At 48.5% G+C, this 18,073-nt stretch overlaps 6 protein-coding genes across 6 annotated transcripts; 4 read left to right on the forward strand and 2 right to left on the reverse strand.

Moving 5' to 3' along the window:
* Positions 1-145: 145 nt before the first annotated feature.
* On the forward strand, positions 146-2,695 carry HETIRDRAFT_437307 (uncharacterized protein; the record flags this gene model as incomplete). The annotated part of the gene is made up of 6 exons (XM_009554955.1): positions 146-214; positions 406-554; positions 1,186-1,738; positions 1,792-1,950; positions 2,008-2,149; positions 2,211-2,695. The coding sequence occupies exons 3-6, from the start codon at positions 1,202-1,204 to the stop codon at positions 2,693-2,695; spliced, it is 1,323 nt and encodes a 440-aa protein (XP_009553250.1). The 5' UTR covers positions 146-214; positions 406-554; positions 1,186-1,201.
* Positions 2,696-2,960: 265 nt separating this feature from the next.
* On the reverse strand, positions 2,961-4,346 carry HETIRDRAFT_482551 (uncharacterized protein). The gene is made up of 6 exons (XM_009554956.1): positions 4,257-4,346; positions 4,121-4,189; positions 3,776-3,935; positions 3,410-3,667; positions 3,245-3,340; positions 2,961-3,181 (listed from the first exon to the last, which is right to left on the reverse strand). The coding sequence occupies exons 1-6, from the start codon at positions 4,276-4,278 to the stop codon at positions 3,145-3,147; spliced, it is 642 nt and encodes a 213-aa protein (XP_009553251.1). The 5' UTR covers positions 4,279-4,346; the 3' UTR covers positions 2,961-3,144.
* A 176-nt stretch (positions 4,347-4,522) lies between these two features.
* HETIRDRAFT_437309 (uncharacterized protein) lies at positions 4,523-6,423 on the reverse strand (the record flags this gene model as incomplete). The annotated part of the gene is made up of 11 exons (XM_009554957.1): positions 4,523-4,887; positions 4,938-5,040; positions 5,095-5,116; positions 5,187-5,255; positions 5,312-5,463; positions 5,533-5,626; positions 5,698-5,760; positions 5,818-5,865; positions 5,921-5,951; positions 6,066-6,127; positions 6,314-6,423. Coding segments are annotated over 11 exons (1,025 nt in total), but the record flags the coding sequence as incomplete, so codon positions are not given.
* Positions 6,424-6,910: 487 nt separating this feature from the next.
* On the forward strand, positions 6,911-8,466 carry HETIRDRAFT_391444 (uncharacterized protein; the record flags this gene model as incomplete). The annotated part of the gene is made up of 10 exons (XM_009554958.1): positions 6,911-6,942; positions 6,999-7,032; positions 7,093-7,135; positions 7,193-7,437; positions 7,490-7,506; positions 7,559-7,595; positions 7,652-7,713; positions 7,764-7,948; positions 8,049-8,254; positions 8,308-8,466. The coding sequence occupies 9 exons, from the start codon at positions 6,911-6,913 to the stop codon at positions 8,210-8,212; spliced, it is 819 nt and encodes a 272-aa protein (XP_009553253.1). The 3' UTR covers positions 8,213-8,254; positions 8,308-8,466.
* Positions 8,467-9,322: 856 nt separating this feature from the next.
* Positions 9,323-13,548, forward strand: HETIRDRAFT_68096 (uncharacterized protein). The gene is made up of 9 exons (XM_009554788.1): positions 9,323-9,440; positions 9,509-9,838; positions 10,405-11,311; positions 11,376-11,449; positions 11,505-11,615; positions 11,685-11,996; positions 12,052-12,526; positions 12,580-12,854; positions 12,914-13,548. Exons 1-9 carry the CDS (start codon positions 9,336-9,338, stop codon positions 13,091-13,093), a joined length of 2,769 nt encoding a protein of 922 aa, XP_009553083.1. The 5' UTR covers positions 9,323-9,335; the 3' UTR covers positions 13,094-13,548.
* Positions 13,549-13,725: 177 nt separating this feature from the next.
* Positions 13,726-17,649, forward strand: HETIRDRAFT_431021 (cytosolic Ca2+-dependent cysteine protease; the record flags this gene model as incomplete). Its single annotated transcript, XM_009554959.1, has 24 exons — positions 13,726-13,755; positions 14,027-14,261; positions 14,323-14,419; positions 14,468-14,591; positions 14,638-14,667; positions 14,712-14,821; positions 14,912-15,032; positions 15,094-15,131; positions 15,192-15,212; positions 15,265-15,309; positions 15,361-15,416; positions 15,467-15,559; positions 15,613-15,735; positions 15,784-15,883; positions 15,939-16,097; positions 16,124-16,223; positions 16,280-16,309; positions 16,363-16,527; positions 16,586-16,797; positions 16,862-16,938; positions 16,999-17,146; positions 17,201-17,293; positions 17,345-17,588; positions 17,635-17,649. 24 exons carry the CDS (start codon positions 13,726-13,728, stop codon positions 17,647-17,649), a joined length of 2,466 nt encoding a protein of 821 aa, XP_009553254.1.
* Positions 17,650-18,073: the final 424 nt, after the last annotated feature.

The following is an 18,073-nucleotide window of genomic DNA, read 5'->3' on the forward strand; positions in this document are numbered from 1 at the left end:
AGAGTTGCATCCACAAAATCAGGCTGGAGTGAAGAAGAAAAATGTCGAACAAGTAACCAATGGTGGCAATATTCCCACGCTGCCATTGGCTCGACTTGAGTCTTGCCAGAACAATGCCACACCGTGCCACCGTTCTCCAAGCTCCAAGTCTTGTTGTTCCTCCCTATAACTTGTGGCTCGCAAACCCTCCGGCGTCACGTCTGACGGGCACCCTGTGAGTAAAGCCTTACCACCACATTCATTTGTATATCTATCTCGATCGCTGGCGTTATCTGTCTGCCACCGTTTCTCGCTGGTCACCCGCTTGAGGGTGGCCCACAGTTGGAATTTTGTATTATTCCTCAAATTCTATCCATTCTTCAACGGGTATCTCATAGTTAGATTCACTGACTCTTTAAGATGTAGATTCACGTTCTGAACAACCGATACCATCAGCTTATATCCCATTGTTCTCGACCGCAAAACCCTCTCTACTTTTCGTCCACAAACTCTGCATCTCGTGTCATAGTCACACAAGGACACTGACACGCTCACCAATCTCATATAAAGCATTGGTGCGTTCTCTTTCACTCAGCTTCTATATCGCAAAGATGCCCCAGTAAAAGGGTCGACCTCGTACATCCCTTCCATGCATCCTGTGGACCTTGAGCCCACCGAAATTGTTCGATTACCAATACGTTATGTCTCGAGCTCTCCGTGGCGTATCGTAAGGCCGAACAGACATTCAATCGCTGGGCTCTCTTTATGGCTCGCGCTGCCATGAGGATCAAGGCGCGCGAGCAAAGGCAGAGTCTACATCGGGTTTCCTTACGATGAAGCCCCTCATGCGCTCAGCCGAGCTCGTGCAGACACGGCAAGATCACTTGCCAATCTGAGCTGCGCGAGTGGTCGACAGTGTGGTTTTTCTATTTCATACGCACCTATTTTTCGGCTCTCTCACGAGGGCGGGCGCCCGTACAACAGCGCGTTTGCTCTAGTCCACTGCAAATGGCGCGTGGTTGCGCGCGTACAGCTGCAGGCACGAGGTTTCCATTCGCGTTTGCGACGGGGATGTGTGTGGAATTGGATGGCGAGGAGAGGAGATCACACGCGAAATCGGACCTTGTCCGATCTGAGCTTTCCATTTTCTTCGTAGTTCGTCCTCACTGCAGTGAATCTGACGCTATATTCCTCTATGATACACAGGTCTCAAATATCGACGATGACGTCTGTGTTGGGCTCGGTAGTCGGATTCGCGAGCTGGTCATACATTCCCGACCTCATAACCAATATCCTTCTGCGAGTCCTCCGGCGTTGGCTTCCTAAGCCTGCATCTCCAATGGAATACCGCATCACTTTTTCTCTTGTCGTCTTAACATATATGATCTATAACTTCGTTGACGCGCTCGTCACTACCCCCCCTAATTTCTACGAACTGCTCAACGTCCCACCGGAAGTTGATGACAGCGGACTCAAAATGGCGTTCAGGAGCTTCGCAAGGCGATATCATCCGGATCGAGTTGGCCCACAGGGCACCGTGCTTTTCATGACGGTCCGGGAAGGATACGAGGCTTTGAAGGATCCGGTGAAGAGATGGGCGTATGACAGATTCGGCCCTGAAGTGTTGACATGCCACAATTGCGTGACGGCCAAAGAATATCTTCATCACGGAATGCTGATGTCGCTAGGGTTCCATATCGTTTCTGGCCTGGCCTTACTGTTCTTCTCAGCGATTGGCAAAGGTGACGGTGTCGCATTTGTACGTCCCATTTCGGTCCGCTGTTTCATTGCGAATCTGATGAGCGGATTTAGTGGCGCTATGTTATGTTCTTTGCGTTGACAGCGGCTGAACTGTCTCTTGTCTTCGGTCCTGCCCCGTCCTCGCGCTCGTATTATGCCTACGGCCGAAACATCCTCACCTTTTTGTTCCCTTCCCGACTGGCTTTCCAGCACGTCAAACTTTTGCATCAAGTGAGCATCTCCTGCACACTTCTGGTCTATTGATCTCACGCGATTTTTGTCCACTAGGTATTTCTGTTCCTCAGTATTGGACTGTCGCGCATCACACCCGTTCTATTCCCGAGCTCAGTAGAACCAAAAATTACCACTGCTGCCGCCTCAATGGCGTTGATGAATCTGAGCGCTAAGCTCAAGCTTCTTGAGAAAGAATGTTCGTTCCCCGTTATGCTTTCCTCTCTACTCCCGGACAGCAACTGATACTCCTCTATCAGTACACACGGTGACAAAGACCGACATGTTCAGCATCAGACCTCCTGCAGATAACTCATCTAGCTCACTCGGCCGGAACGTGTTCGGGTCTACCCCAGATGAAGACACATTTGCCCTGCTGACGCATGAGATGGAAAACATGATGATCGAAGGCCGGCTGGGGACCGAGGGTGGGGATATCGCGGCCAAGCGCGCGGAAGCTATAGAGTGGGGACGGAACCAAGGGATTTTGCCACCCCGTCGACGAACGCCCTCAAATGGAGATGTCGCCACGCGGCAGGCAGCAGCCCCATTGTCTTCACAGGAGACAGAGATCATCAACGTGGACGACTTGCCAGACCACGGGTTGCCCTCGCCAGCATCGACCGCTGGAGGATATGGTCGATTGAACCCGATGTGGCTCCCACAACGCCTTCCTGCAGTCACGGCCTCTTCAAGTTCTATGGCAGCGACGCCATATATTCGAGCACGCTCTAAGAGCTACTGATCGACATCTGTTCTTTTTTTCACCAGGACAATGGAATTTCCGAATTATTTATTACCTATATTTTCACTGTATATGTGCGTTTCTGTGCACCCTTGTTGATATTCTGTCATAGCTCTCTTGTACCCTCCAGCTGCTGATTTTCGACCGTATTTATTCAGTCTTGTGGTTTTATCTGACCATAAATATTTCCCGTCCTGTTTGGTCTGGTCGTCGTCACGATGTGTCACGACACATCATTGATGACGATGTGGTCAAAGAACCTCAAGAGACATGAAACCGAAGTCTTTCTGCTGAGGAAATGAAGACATCGCCCGCCTGCACGAAGCTACGCAAGGCCCTCTACTATCTGCTCCAGAGCGCTGCAATGTATAAGATATGACTCTGCACATCCGTTCCCTTTTCGCACTCGTATTCTCTTCGACGAAGGACGACAACCGTAACCTGACGGTTCATGCTGGAAGCTCGAACTTCTGTCCTTGCAGCACCCTGCACACAAGAGCAATATCAGAAAAGCTCGGCTTGAGAGAACAAGAATAATGGAGCGCGTACTTAGTGAAATACACGTAGAAGAAATCCAGGTAAAGTGCTGTTTGGACAAGGCCTGCAATGACGGCTATTGGATCCACTACGTCTTCCACAAAATACCTGTGAGAGTGAGAAGAGCAGTTGATGAGCTAGACGCTATGATTTGGAACCCAACGCCCTGATACCCACCGATAGATCCAGTTAGGGATATATAACCCTCGATACGCCCCGAGCGCGGCTAGGTAATGCGTCGTGATGGTCTCAGCTTCGCCTGTGCGCTGCAGGAGGAACAATTGCGGGAGGATAGCGACCGACTCGAGGAAAATGGAAAAAGCCCATGAGACCTCTGCGAAGGTGAAGCCATAGTTGAAGATGAGGGAGAGCAAGAAGGCGGGTCCGACCAAGTACTCGACTTTGAATGTGTCGATAGAGGGGTCGTTTGTTGGTCTATTGTAATATCAGCGAGATAATCAAATCAAGATGAAGCGGATAGAGTAGGCAGTGAGGTGGAGGGAGAGATGGTGTCATGTGTAGAAGCTGGCGGCAAACACGTACCGATGTTTGAACTTCATGAGGTAAAGGATGTAGCAGCTGCTCCCAATGAAGAAGATCTTCATCAAGAAGTTATATAGAGATACCCATTCACCGAAGAGCAGGTCTAAGTAGCGTGTGATAAACACAGCAACATAGATTGCCTGCGTCTTGAACGAGATGCCTATCCGCCATGACCGTCATTAGTGACCCGCACCGGGTAGAGCGTACAGAAAAATGAATGCGTTCCGAAGGGTGAACGTGAGGGCGGTGGGCAGACGTCGTAAGATGATTCCAACGAAGGGCAAGTCAAACAGGAATGTGCAACTGTCAGCACAGTGCACGCGAACATGACAGAGCAGGACGCACCGCGACACGACCTCGTTGTCTGTATTTTATGCAGCAGGATCAATATGGAGGCCAAATGGGAGAGGTCGCCTGTTCCAACATTTCGTATTTGCGAGGGTCAATTCGCGAGCGGTGACGGACAGCATGAACCACGTACCAACCAACCGGAAGAGATTCATGTTGCTCCCTAGTCGCCTTCGTCTGGATGTGCAGCGTAACAATGACTTGAGTCGCAAATGAGCGAGTGATTAAGAGGACGTGAGGCCGTAAGTGCACGGATGGCTGTAACGTGTCGCATTGCTGACGACGTGGGCACTACAATTCGCCCATGTGTTTGGCTCTTATTTGGCTCTACATCGCGCCTATTTTTGGATGCATTGGAGATTGATTTACTGAGATCTCGACGTCCAACACAAACAATGCAGCATGTTGTACGGAAGCTCGTATCATTATCAGAGCAGAGCAGTAGTAGCCTATCAAAACAATACCACAGCAACGCTGCCCATTCTGTAGTCTCTCAAAATCTCTTCGGATTTTGCCAGAGCCCTGACCCCGCATTCCCAAACCCTCCAAACCCTCCTGCACTCCCCAGCCCTCCACTACGACCCTCGAGCTTCTTGCGCTCATATGCCTTCCAACCAAACCATCCACCCCCACACACGGCAGCGAACAGGAAGAGCTTGATGAACGAGAATGAGAACCCGACAGTCGAGTTATAACTGTAAATCTTGTTCCGTGGAACTTCGAGGGAGGAAAGCGAAGCCGAGGCAGTCGTAACGGCAATGATACTGCACGAGAATGACTTTTCTGGGTACGGACAAGGATGAATTGGGCGTACTCATGCGCGTCGCTGACATCTCCGGTCATCGCTGAGAAGCCAAGGTATGGGTTTGGCGGAAGGGATATGCCATTGATGGTAAAGCAATCCGACCAGTCGTCCCCTGTGATAGCAAGCGTCAGTGCATTGAATATTGCCTTCCAGTAATTCATCTTACAGCCTTTATACTGGACCTTGACCTATTGGGTTTCGAGCAGAAGACGCCTGAGTTCAATGTCCGTAGCACTGAAGAGGGAAAACAACGCTCACATCCAAAACCGCGTCCTTCACATAGATCACTTTCAGCTTGGTGGCCACATTTGTCCGTCGAACGTTGGCCTGACAACCGCACAGTCAGCCTTCTTCTCACCTTCTTCATATGAAGTAAGACTCACTGAGCAAGCGCCAATCTGAGTACCTTCACCATCATTCCCTAAATCGTAGCTAGTCTGACCGTCGCCCATCATAGCAACAATTCGAGGAAAAGAATACCCATGTCGTGCATTGGCGTAAGTATCAAGAAATATTCCCAGACCTGTGAATTTATCTATTACACGATGGAAATGAGAACGGGTTCAGCTCGCATTTGGTAGAAAGGAGGAACTAAAATGACTACCAGTGTTTCCGAAGACGGGACCAGGTTCTGCTCTCTCTTTTGTGAACCATACTGCAAGGCCATCGCCGAAGAGATGTGACGAGTCCCCCGAGATCTAGTTCACACCCAGGTATCAACGAGTGAACAGGCAAGGATACACAATGCAGTATTGCGGGTCAGACGTACCTTGAACTCGACCTCCATAACAAAATTCACCGCGGTGATTGGTAGTCGGGACCATAGCCATCCCTGTGAACGCAATTTAGGATCTTACTGAAGAAACGACGATGAAACAGGTAAGTGTACCATTAGTGACGGTCGGTTACGAGTCAGTCGTACATGCTTGTTGGTGTTCTGAGTGCATGTCACGGTAAGCTTTCGTCAAAAAGCATTGATGGAAGGCACATACCACATAGGCATCAGCACCGAAATCCCACCATCTAATCATAGACAGCGTGACTATCGTCAGCACTCGTTCGTATGTTAAACAGCAGAAATGGGAGACAAAGATTGCCAAGAATATATAGGTGAGGATGTTCAGTGCAGCAACTGACCGGTTCTGAAGATCTTGATCAATGTATGGCGCGTATAGTGAATGTGTGCGCAGCTGGGTTGTCTGTACACAAACTAAGTCAGTACTTCTTGTAAGCCCTCACCAGACACCACACTCGACGGAAGCACTATAGCGCTTTTGTTGCCTAATTAGTCATCTAGAGTGTAATTTGTCCGTCTCTTCAGACATACCTCCCCCTAACCCACGACCATTTCTACCAGAAGAGTTCAACTCGAGAGCGAGACTCACCCGTTCAATAGTTCTGTTCGCGATCTTTGTTCCGTCATATGTAGATTCTCCCAGCGCGCAGACAGCAAACGTCGTCATCAAGACGAATAGTGGCCGACATAGCACCATCGTGGGGTACGCGAAATCAAGGTTAGGTTAAAGAAGAGAGGCCAACGCAGTTGTGCACGTCTCCAAATGTGCAGCCTCCTCACGTGCAAGCATGACCACATTTATTTCCAATTATGTAAGTAAAGGTTGAACCCTAACCCTCAAATATATTCGGAAAGCAAAGATTTCGAACTGCGACGTTGCCGCCGGAAGATTGTGAATGCGTTGCGGATCTCCTTCGGGCCTCATCGGGACGACAACACTCAGCAACACACTGCTCAAATACTGAACCCCAATAATCTTCATGGCTGACTCCTTACCGCAAACGACAGTTGTTCGGTATCCAAACTGCACCAAGGGACAAAGCTCCTTCAGACGCATCAACAGATATCTAAGGTCTCAAACTCTATCCCGAAGTCCGAAGTGATCCAAACTTCAGAAAGGTCTGTCTTCCCAGCTTATCACCAACTTTACCCATTCACTGACGCCGCATATCCTCCTTCAAGCATCATGTCTCCCCTCAAGATTCTCATGCTCCATGGGTCAGTTGTTCCATTGATCCGTGAAGTAGGCTGTGCTCATCCGATCGGTCACGCAGCTATACCCAAAACGCCAGCATCTTCGGTAAACGAGTGCGTATCCTATGATCAGCTGATACACTGTCCAAACGTTCGATTAATCTCGAGCGATAGCTTGCAGCTTTGCGAAAGTCCTGTGGCAAGGACATAGAGCTTGGTACGCCCCCTTGAGCATCAACAAGCCCACGAAGCTGATTCTTCACCAATCATTAAGTCTTCGTCGATGCGCCGAATGTTCTGCATCCCGTCGATATTGCGAACACTTTTGCCTCATCATCTGATTCCGATCAGTCGAATTCATTAGCAGCTTTCGGCGCGGCAGAGGCAAGTACGAGTACAGATGATCCATCACTGACCCCGCGCGCATGGTGGAAAACCGATCCCACTCGCACGCAGACCACTGGTATGGAAGACAGCATCGCATACCTGAGAGATCTGCTACGCGATCAGCAATTTGATGTACGTTATCGGTACACGAGCGAAATGCCTACATTAACGGAGTTTCCCGCAGGGCATTTTTGGATTTAGGTCTATCACGCGTCCTCTTTACTCCTGAAGAAAATCTAACCAATTGATTCAGTCAGGGAGCGGTCATGGCAGTCTTGCTTTCTGCTTTGGTATTATCTCTTGAGCAGCATATCTCCATGCTCGAACTCACATCAACATTTACTAGCTTGAACGACCCGACACTCATCCCACCTTTTTGATCAATGGAAAGGCGCCACATCCTCCATTGTAGGTCATCATTATACTTTTTCGATGATTCAGCTCACAGATTGAAATAGCAAATTCTGCGTGGCTGTCTCTGGGTTCAAACCGCCAGGCTCACTCTCAGAAGCTCTCTTTATAACACCATTAGAGACACAGACTTTGTTGGTAACTGGCAAGAACGATATTCTTGTTACCGAAGAGCGGTCACGAACTTTGGAGGAAATTACAAAGAACAAGAGGGTCGAGGTGCATGACGGCGGTGGGTTCATCTTTTCTCTTTCTATTTCTTACGTGGACTCTCATATCTTCCCCCGTCACTATTGCCACCCAAACTTGCCCATGAAAATGTGGGATGACAGGTCATTTCGTGCCGTCAAAGGCCAGCTGGCGCAACTTCTTCAGAGCATACTTCAAGGACCCGCTCGGAGATTTGACGAGTCCAGGAATTACTACTGCTTCCGAGCCACCGTCAGGAATCGCCACTCCAACGACCGAGACAAATACACTCGCTCCGCCTTTGTGAAGTAGAGACAGAGACCTTCATTTAGACCGAAAGTCTCTCAATGTAGGTTTCATGTTTTGGATGGGGGAATGCTTATCGATTGTATTTAGCCACAGGTTCATTAGAAGTGCTTGTATGACGTTGACTGTGACGGAGTAATGGAAGTCCATCCTCGTGTACCACAGCGGCGATTGCGCTAGCTAAGATATGGAGGAGTAGAAGGCAAACGTTTGTGCATCATATGTGTCCAATACGATACGCGAAGATCCAAGTTGTATGCTCGTCTCTTCTCTATCCACCACGGATGAAGTCTTAGAGATGCGTATGTGCGTGTCTTGGAAAAAGTGTGCTCGTTCGATGGTTTAGGTTGCATTTCATAGCCCGATATTAATGAATGAACAGGGCTATAGATAGGGTGATAGAAGGGGAGCAGCGAGACACCGCCTCGAACACAAATCATCTTTCGAAGCCCACATTAACCAGGCGCCATATCGAGACCAGTGGCTATAGCAGCAAAGTTCATCAAACTTTGACTCGAGGGTCTCGCATGGGGTAAGAGGAACCCACACAATTATAACCACTGCGATGTGAAACATGAGGCCAGGAAAAATCAGGAGTAGGATATCCTGGAAATGCATCAGTTGCATAGAGGCGCAAGAGCATCTGCGCGAGAGATGCTTCAATACCAAAGGTCGATCAGAAGATGACGAACAGATCTTCGGTGTGCTGGAAAAGTTTTAAAGCCAATCGATATTCATAGATCCAAAGGATTCCGTGGACTCACACAGTCTCGTTTGTTATGTAACAAACCTAGATACTTGGTCCAGTTGACTGGTACCTGCCTTGCAGGAGTAGATCCTGATGTAGCCTGAATTTCTCCAAGATTTATCCATATAGACCGTGAGTTACTTCGAGTGGCATCTTTATAGCTCTCAAAGCATTCGTGAACAACTCACAGAAATTTGATGCTGGACTGATGTGATGTCGATCCAAAGGAACAGGAGATCCGAAGCAGGGTTTACGGTAGTGAATCGTAAGCGTTACCTGATTATGTAATGGTCACGGTCACACATTTCACTTTATTCCAGGGTATCGAGCGCGTTTGTCGAACTTTACCCTTACCCTCTCTTCATCGCATACAGTCATGAACTCCTGGTCTCCTCAGGAAGCAGGCCTTCGTGAAATCCTGCAAACCATTCACGAGTCTACAGATACAGAAAATGTTGCCGTCCAGCGTAACATCACTCATGTGAGTTCATTTCATACTTCTCTCCTCAAGGATTAGGCCACTCATCGTACATTGCATTCAATTTGCAGAAACTGAACAACTTTACGCGCGCGCCAGACTACATTGCCTATCTGGCATACATTCTCGCCTCACTCGTCCAAGAGGAGGATCGCATCAGAACCATCGCGGGCTACCTGCTGAAGAACAACGCGCGCCTCGCCCTTCGCTCTTCTCCTGAAGTAATCGAGTTTGTCAAGGCTTCCATCCTTCATGCCTTCAATGATTCAAACGCGATGATTCGCAATGCGGCGGGTCAGGATATAGTCGCGTTCTTAGGCATTCTAGAGCCCAAGCAGTGGCCCGAGTGTTTAATGCGACTTGTAGCTTTATTGGATACCACGGATGGGCAACAGCAAGAGGTGAGTCTGCCTTCGAGTTTCTCGTACAGCTTTGGCCGGGGCAGGCGACCGGTCATAGATCCAAATGAAATCACGCGCTGCGTGTCAGACTGAATCTGTCAAGTCTCTACGTTCGGGATCGTTACGACCGGTCTCTCCAGATGTGCGAGCCATTGTCTAATGCAGGCAATTATCGTGCCACATCATTTCTGCGAATGACATCTACGGTTTCTGGCGTCACTGGTTCGCAATGGCTGAATCGCTTTCAGTAGCGGAGTGCACTCATGCCTGATACCATACACATTGACCCCTGCGGGTGTTCATAATCACCTTGACTGTCGACCGTTTTCATCTGGAGATGGCATCTTTTGCTCGCCATCTGCGCTTGCCTAATCACCCATTTTTATTCCATTGATCTTCGGATTGATATCTACAGACATGGAAACTGTCATGCTCAGCGGTGAAATCATGATGTGGATTTCCATGAGCGTTTCACTCTTTCGGCCGTTCTTATTGCTCGTTGCCTTTTCTTTGTGTCTTGACCTCTGACCTCTGGTTGATTTCTCATCTGTGCTTATTTTTATCAGTCCGCCTTCAATGTCCTAGAAAGGGCCTGTGAAGATTATCCACGCAAACTGGACGTGGAAATTAATGGGACGTTCCCTCTGAACTTCATGATCCCCAAGTTCCTTCTATTGACAGAACATCCGAACTCAAAGATCCGTTCGCATGCAGTCGCGTGTCTGTCGTTCTTCGTACCCACGAACGCACAGGCGCTTTATGCTCACATCGACACATTTATTGCTTGCCTCTTCAAGCGCGCCTCCGATGAGGATCCTGCTGTTCGTCGTCACGTATGCCAGGCACTCGTATTACTCCTCGCATCAAGACCAGACAAACTCATGCCTGAGCTGGGGAACGTCGCAGAATACATGCTGTACTCGACAAAAGATAGGAATGAGAATGTAGCGCTGGAAGCATGCGAATTCTGGCTGACCTTCGCAGAGGATCCGGATTTGGTCGATTACTTGCGACCGCTTTTGCCCAGAGTCGCTCCGGTACTTCTCGATTGCATGGTCTACGGCGAGGACGATTTGCTATGGCTGGAAGGAGATGCGGAGGATGCGGCAGTTCCTGACAAGGACACGGATATCAAACCGCGACACTATGGCGGGAAGTCCCACGGTTTATCGCGTGAAGGGTTGGACGGAGATACGAACGGCGCAGACCCATCGAAGAAACTTGGCGCATATGGCGAAGAACAGCTCGATTCCGACGAAGATTATGACGATATGGATGAAGACGACTTTGCTGATGAGATGGCGACGGAGTGGAACTTGCGTAAATGCGCTGCGGCGGCACTGGATGTTTTAGCTGTACGCTTCGGGCCGCAATTACTGGGCGTCTTGCTGGAGCCGTTGAAGGGCAAACTATGGAATACCGACTGGTTACTGAGGGAGAGTGCGGTCTTGGCACTCGGGGCTGTTGCAGAAGGTACGTCTGGTTGTGCGGACTTACGAGCTAACTTGATCGCTGACACATCGTCGACTTATCCTAGGTTGTATAGAAGCAATCGAGCCGCATCTGCCTATGCTTATTCCATACTTAATCAGCAACTTGAATGATCCCAAGGTAATCCAGAACATACTGTATTCTTCGTATCATCTAACACTTAACACACGAAAAGCCACTTGTCAGATCTATCACTTGCTGGACGCTTGGGCGCTATGCGGGTTGGTGTGTCAACGGACAGACTGAAGATCATAAGAACCAGTTTTTCATTCCCACATTGGAAGGCGTAAGTCATCCTGACATTAGCACTTGTCAACTCGTCTGTGTGTTCTGTACTTATTATCCCTGCCTTTAGCTACTGCGCATGGTTTTGGACACCAATAAGCGTGTTCAGGAAGCCGGATGCAGCGCCTTCGCTACATTCGAGGAAGACGCTGGACCAGAGCTCGCTCCTTACTTGGAGCCTGTGCTACGCAATCTCGTTTTTGCGTTCGAACGATACCAGCACAAGAACATGCTCATATTGTACGATGCAATCGGGACGTTGGCAGACGCTGTTGGGTCTGCGTTGCAGCATCCGTTGTATGTTGAAATCTTGATGCCACCGTTGACCACCAAATGGTCGAAATTGAAGGACGATGATGACGATCTCATACCACTTTTAGAGGTAACATTGATCTTGTCTGGGCGATGAAGATTGTTATGCTCATCTTTTATCCCAGTGTCTCGCCTCTGTTACGATCGCCATGGGACCTGCCTTCCTTCCCTATGCGGGCCCTGTGTTCGATCGCTGCCTCAACATCGCGAGGACATCTATCGTTCAATATCAAACGTACCAACAAAACCCAGAGCTCGACGAGCCTGACAAAACCTTCCTCGTGGTTGCTTTGGATCTACTTTCCGGTCTTACTCAAGGCCTCGGCATGTCACTCCAACCCTTCATCGAAAATGGGCAACCGAACTTGTTTCAGTTGTTGACCATGTGTTTGAGACATCCTCAGGCGCCTGTTAGGCAATCGGCTTATGCTCTCATTGGCGATCTAGCAATTGCCTGCTTCCCGCTCCTGCAGCCGCATATGGAGACAGTTATGCAAGATTTGATTGTGCAGCTTGACCCCGAACCTAAGGTTGAGTTCATCAGCGCTTGCAATAATGCTGCATGGGCTGTAGGTGAGATTTCGCTGCGTTGTGGTCCAGGTTCGTGGCATTCTCATTCTTATTTCGCATGATATTGACTTCGAATGCAATAGATGACCCCATGTTCCAACAATGGGTGAACCTTCTCATTTCTCGTTTGATTCCTATCCTTCTTCATCCGAAGGCGCCACGCAGTCTGCACGAAAACGCGGCTGTTTCAATAGGCCGAATTGGATTCATGCATCCCGGTATGGTCGCACCGCTACTTCCCGATTTTGCACAGGCCTGGTGTCAAGCGCTATTCGAGATTCGTGACAACGAGGAGAAGGATTCGGCTTTCCGGGGATTGTGCACTCTTGTGCGCGTAAACCCTATGGGTATTGCGAAGGTGCGCCCTTTTTGAGGTAGACATCCGAATTACATACTTATTTTCGACAATCACGGCAGAGTCTCCTTTGGTTTTGTAATGCGATTGTGCGGTGGAATGCCCCATCTCCGGAGCTGAACGCGATGTTCCAGGATATCCTAGTCGGTTTCAAGAACCACGATGCTGCAGGATGGCAGGCTTCGGTGTCGACGTTCCCGCCTGCGATACAGGAACGTCTAGCAGAACGCTATGGGGTATGAAGGTGCTATTGATGCATCCCCGAACAAAACTTCATGGAGTATTGATATTGACCGCTCGTTCTCCGAGGCGTCACCTATGTTTTCAACCCTGTTATGATTCTCGTTCGTCACTATCTTGTGCTCATAGCTCTTGTTGATCGATTGATCACCGTTCCCTTTCAATCCCCTTTCAAATTCGGCATCTGGATCTTTACATACTGTACCTTGTCCTGTCTCACTGAATTGTCGTTCAGCATCTTTTGTTTTTAGTAGTTACAAACTGTCTCGGTCTCGTCTTGCATACTTAGTACGTACAACTGATATCTGAATCTCCAATCCATTTGCCACAAGTAGTTACAAGTCTCCTTCCACCCCTCCCCGTAGCATTAGGTAGCATGGTCTCCCCTCATCGTAGTGACAACCTCGTGACGTATTTTGAAAACTTCCAAGGGTACTTACTTACGTGCTAAACTTCCATAGCAACGGCAGTTCATAAAAGAAGTTGTATGCGCTCAATTGTTCCTAGACCCATGGGGAGCAGGTCTGAGGAGGTCTGAGGTCTCAAGCTCGACTTCGGAGGGCGTCGAAATCTCCCCGACTCACCCTTACTCCCGGGCCCACCTATTACCTGCACGTCACTCTTGTCGGCTCCCATGCACGCCATAGACCAGGAAGGTCATAGTGTAGGTATGGATGTGGTTCGTTGATACTATGTAAACGAGACGGGTATACAGGAACGAGGAGGCCGAATATGTTCTGCTCGGTTTGAAAGTTGATCATGACGTCAGATCACCATCAAATATGGGCAGATCCGGTATCCTATCGTTCGAAACTCTCACTGTGACAGTGCTTTGCTCAAACACTCCATGAAGCCTCAAGCACCCAGGTTAACATCTGAGTATGCGGATGTATGGCTTTTGAAACACTCCTCCGTGACCCTTTTTACAAACCTAGTTGCAGGCGCTATATGCAAATGCCACCAAAGCCGAGTTGAACAAGGACCTCGATTCCGCATTCAAATCATACATTGAAGCAGCAAAGGCGTTCCTGCACCTCAGCCGCTCATCTTTCGACGAGAAGCTCCAAACCAAGCTGAAGTCCAATGCAGGTAAAGCACTTCAGCGCGCTGAGAAGATCAAGGCAGCAAAAAGCGACCTCACACCTGTGATCAGAGACCCTTCATCCGAAGGTAACGAGCCTTCAGAGTTGACTACGTAGTACTTTGTGTTGATCCTAATATTTGAATTTAGATGAACAATTCCTAGTATTGAAGAAGGGCTCTCTGGTCAATGGAGATCAAGTACCATTTTGGACCGATTCTGATTCGGTATCCGACAAATCACTTAGGTGTGCTATCTTGTTATTACAACACTACTATTCTAAAATCCGCTTCAGTCATCAACTTGTACTATCCTCGGAACAGAAACAAGCCTCGGTTGCCTGGCGAACACCGTCCGAGGTCTTCGGTGACTCAGTGTCGATTTCCTTCGAACTCGAATCAGAGGACATTATACAGCGAGTAGTTGCAGATTGTTCTCTTTGTGCTTCTATAGCTGTATGCCTAGATCACTATCGAAGACATCGTTCTCGGGTCAGTATGTTTGAGATATCTCTGCTCAACAGCTCAATGACTTGTTAGACTAGAAAGCTTTACCTTTCCTATACCCTTGTGACTCGGAAGGCGTTCCCTGTATCTCGAAGACAGGAACGTACGACCTTCGGGTGCTATTTAATGGTATACAAAGACGCGTAAGATTATTGCCTTTCTAGATAGATACATTTGGAAGATCGTTAATCTCGTTGTACAGATCAGTATGTTCTCGATGCTAAATTCCGTAGATCGCCAGTGACATGCTTCCCAGCCATTGACGACCAGCTTCCCTTCCATCCCGATGGGTCGCTCATGTGTATGTCCACCGGACGTGAACACGAGCTCTGGCCCTCGCTCGTCGAGAAGGCTGTTCGTGTTACATCGCTATATTCTTGTATTAGCATGCTTCTGATCCTTTCCTCTGGTTCAGTACCTAAAACTGATGGGTGGATATGATTTTCCTGGCTCGTGAGTTGTTCGTATTTACTACACTCGGTTAATTCAGTTTAAAATGATCACGTATCCTAGGAACTCAAGCGCGGACATCTGGTGAGTTCAAGTGAATAGCAACAGGTCTGATCAATCATGAATGTCATTGCAGCACGTTGATAGGGTGGATACCAGACCACATTGGGCTCAAAAGGTTGTGAGGCATCTGATGGATGTTTGCGGGCATGCTCAATCGAACCCTTGGCAGTTCAAACTTTCAAAGAGAACAGACATGGTCGAGGATCTTGCGTGGTTTTACAGAAGGTATATGAATTTTCTGATATCGACTCTTCTTCCTTACTTTGATGTCAAAGGGCTCTGTGTGCTTACGGCTGGGACCGATGATCGACCTACGATCGAGTGGCAAAATGTGAAGCTGCTCAAGGCCCACAACTATGCCATTATAGGTAATGCATGCACTACTTATGCCGTACAATACCTTACAAATCTGAATCTTCAGGCATGGAGGAGGGTAGCGATGGAAATAGATGGCTCTATATCATCGATTCTCGAGTATCAAGCAGAGAGGATACGTGTGAAGATATGCCATCTGAACCGGAACCGGCTAAAGATGGTCAACGTAGTGCGTATGTCAACAGTTCGCGATCAACTTTGAATTGACCTATCGTAGCCATTCTGAAGATGAATTGGGATAATGCATGCACCCTTTTTGAGAGCTTATATGTCAATTGGGACCCAGATATGTTCAAGCATCATGCTCATTATCATGGGTTCGTCAGATCCTTACATCTACTCTCCCGCCGCAACGACAGACTTTCTTTTTAGAACATGGAGGACCTCAGAATCACCTGAATCAGATCATGCAACTTGCAAGTGCAGCCTTCAATTATCGTTTGCTGCGCGCTCACCCGTTGCATTCAAGCATCTCATCACACCGTCTACCTATGTTTTGACCGTTCCGACCCGTCCGAAGATTCTTTTGAAGTGTGGATTCTACTGACGAGACACAGATCCGATACACGCCGAGCTTCAGAGCACATTTCGTTACAGGCGGAGTACGATGACACATCCCTGACCACGGGAAGATCTGCAGACATCCCAAATACCACGGTCCGTTCATGCTTTCCCACTGCGTACCACAGATGACATGCTTAGCCTTGTTGTAGGGCGTATACACAAATAGTCCCCATGTTCTAGTGCGTGTTTGTTGCCTCCCAATCGGCGCCTCAAGTGATATATATCCCACCAGATTCGAAAAGTTATATCGTCATCGCAGATCGCGAATTCTGCCGCGATATCCGTCACAGCCTCTTACGAAGGCGATCCTCATAGCATAGGCTTCACCGTCTCGGCATACTCCTCCCATAACATGCGATGGGAACATCGGAATCTCGAGCTACCTTACACTACCAAGGTATTTCTCTCTAGATTATGTCATCGGGGGTCTTCTGGTTCCAGCTTTGATAATTTAGGTAACAGGTGGACTCACAGCCAAAACATCTGGAGGAAACTATACCTTACCGACGTTTATGCTCAACCCACAATACCATCTTACTATCTCTCCTCCAAATGGTGTTCAGGGTGACACAAATACAAAAGCGCAAGTTCGGATCTTCGCTGAGGCCGCACGCAGCATACCATTGAATGTCTCGATTGTTTGGTCGCGAGGCGCACGAGTGTTTGAGTGAGTCGCCCAATAGTCTGTTTTTTATACTACATGCTAAATACACTGCCACGAATTCGTGTAGTCTGGTTGAGCAAGATGTCGCAGCAAGTTCCGGGACGTATAGCTATGGGCATGCGACTGTCACGAGGAATTTACCTCGTGAGTTCTATCTCTCCACAAGACACGGCTCTAATTTCTCTGATCTCGAATGTTACATAGCTGGGGAATATACCGTCGTACTATCCTCCTTTGATCCTGCCCATCAAGGCCGATTCTCTCTTCGCGCTCAAAGCTCCCTCAGGAATTCCCTTGCGTTAATCCCGCAAGAAGGTGCGGGAATGTATACAAAGACTGTTCGAGGAGAATGGTATGTTTCACAAATCAAATGTGCTGGGTCATCTCGAGGCAACTGTCATCTTAGGACAAAGGAAACGGCAGGAGGTCCACACAATCACAACCGCTACCTCTCTAACCCTCAATATGAACTTCATCTGTCATTCCCGACAGAAATCAAGTACGTCAGGCACTACACATCTGACAGTCTTCGCAACTGATCTTGTTGCAGAGTTCGCCTACAGCTGTTAGAAACACGCGTTTCTTCCCGTCTGAACATCTCCATCTTCCCTGCGCCGTTGTATCAACGTACAAATCATTCCCTTGTATCTTCGGGCCCTTATTCGGATGCCCTTCCAGGAGTGGTAACGCCTTTGGTACCGATGAAGTCTGGTACATACATTGTTGTACCATCAACTTTCGCCCCAGGTGTTGAGGGAAAATTTCGGATAATCGTGTACAGTTCTGTGGGCGGCGTGAGCCTCACACAGACCTCCCTTGAAACTCGTTAACTTTCATCAGATTGGTCCTCCATGATTGTGAAGATTTCTATTAGGACACATTCTACTAATATATTAACTGTCCCGATTTATTGAAGAGAGCGGCAAATTCGCTTTGACAGGCATGGTGGGAAACACGAGAGTCGTTGCTCCTTGCAAACACTCACAATCTGTGGGCAAGATTACGTCCTTTAACAGCTTAAGAGCCCTCGGCTCGTCAGGGGAAACGACGGTCGCTTTTCGCACTCAAGGATGCTTATCATCACGGCCCGAAGACCACCACGTACGATCAAGAATCAGGTTCTGTACAAGCGCTGTTCCATTTGGTTGATCAGCGCAGATAGGAAAACGTGTCACCCAACCATTTGGATGTCGACACCTGTGACGTGCACCCCGTGGTCAACCAAATTGGGACGGGGAGGAGATCGTTTGAGATATGTGGGAGATTAGTCTTCTGGGAG

Source organism: Heterobasidion irregulare (genome assembly GCF_000320585.1).
Source record: "Heterobasidion irregulare TC 32-1 unplaced genomic scaffold scaffold_14, whole genome shotgun sequence".
Taxonomy (NCBI): Eukaryota; Fungi; Basidiomycota; class Agaricomycetes; order Russulales; family Bondarzewiaceae; genus Heterobasidion; species Heterobasidion irregulare.

Bases quoted from the DNA above. Each gene is read 5' to 3' on its own strand.
- HETIRDRAFT_482551 (XM_009554956.1), bottom strand. From the start codon at position 4,278: ATGAATCTCTTCCGGTTGGTTG. The intron at 3,668-3,775 runs GTACGTGTTTGC...ATATTACAATAG, and splicing joins CTCATGAAGTTCAAACATCG to ACCAACAAACGACCCCTCTA. The intron at 3,341-3,409 runs GTGGGTATCAGG...TCACTCTCACAG, and splicing joins ATCCCTAACTGGATCTATCG to GTATTTTGTGGAAGACGTAG.
- HETIRDRAFT_68096 (XM_009554788.1), top strand. From the start codon at position 9,336: ATGAACTCCTGGTCTCCTCAGGAAGCAGGCCTTCGTGAAATCCTGCAA. The intron at 9,441-9,508 runs GTGAGTTCATTT...TTCAATTTGCAG, and splicing joins TCCAGCGTAACATCACTCAT to AAACTGAACAACTTTACGCG. The intron at 11,997-12,051 runs GTAACATTGATC...CTTTTATCCCAG, and splicing joins ATCTCATACCACTTTTAGAG to TGTCTCGCCTCTGTTACGAT.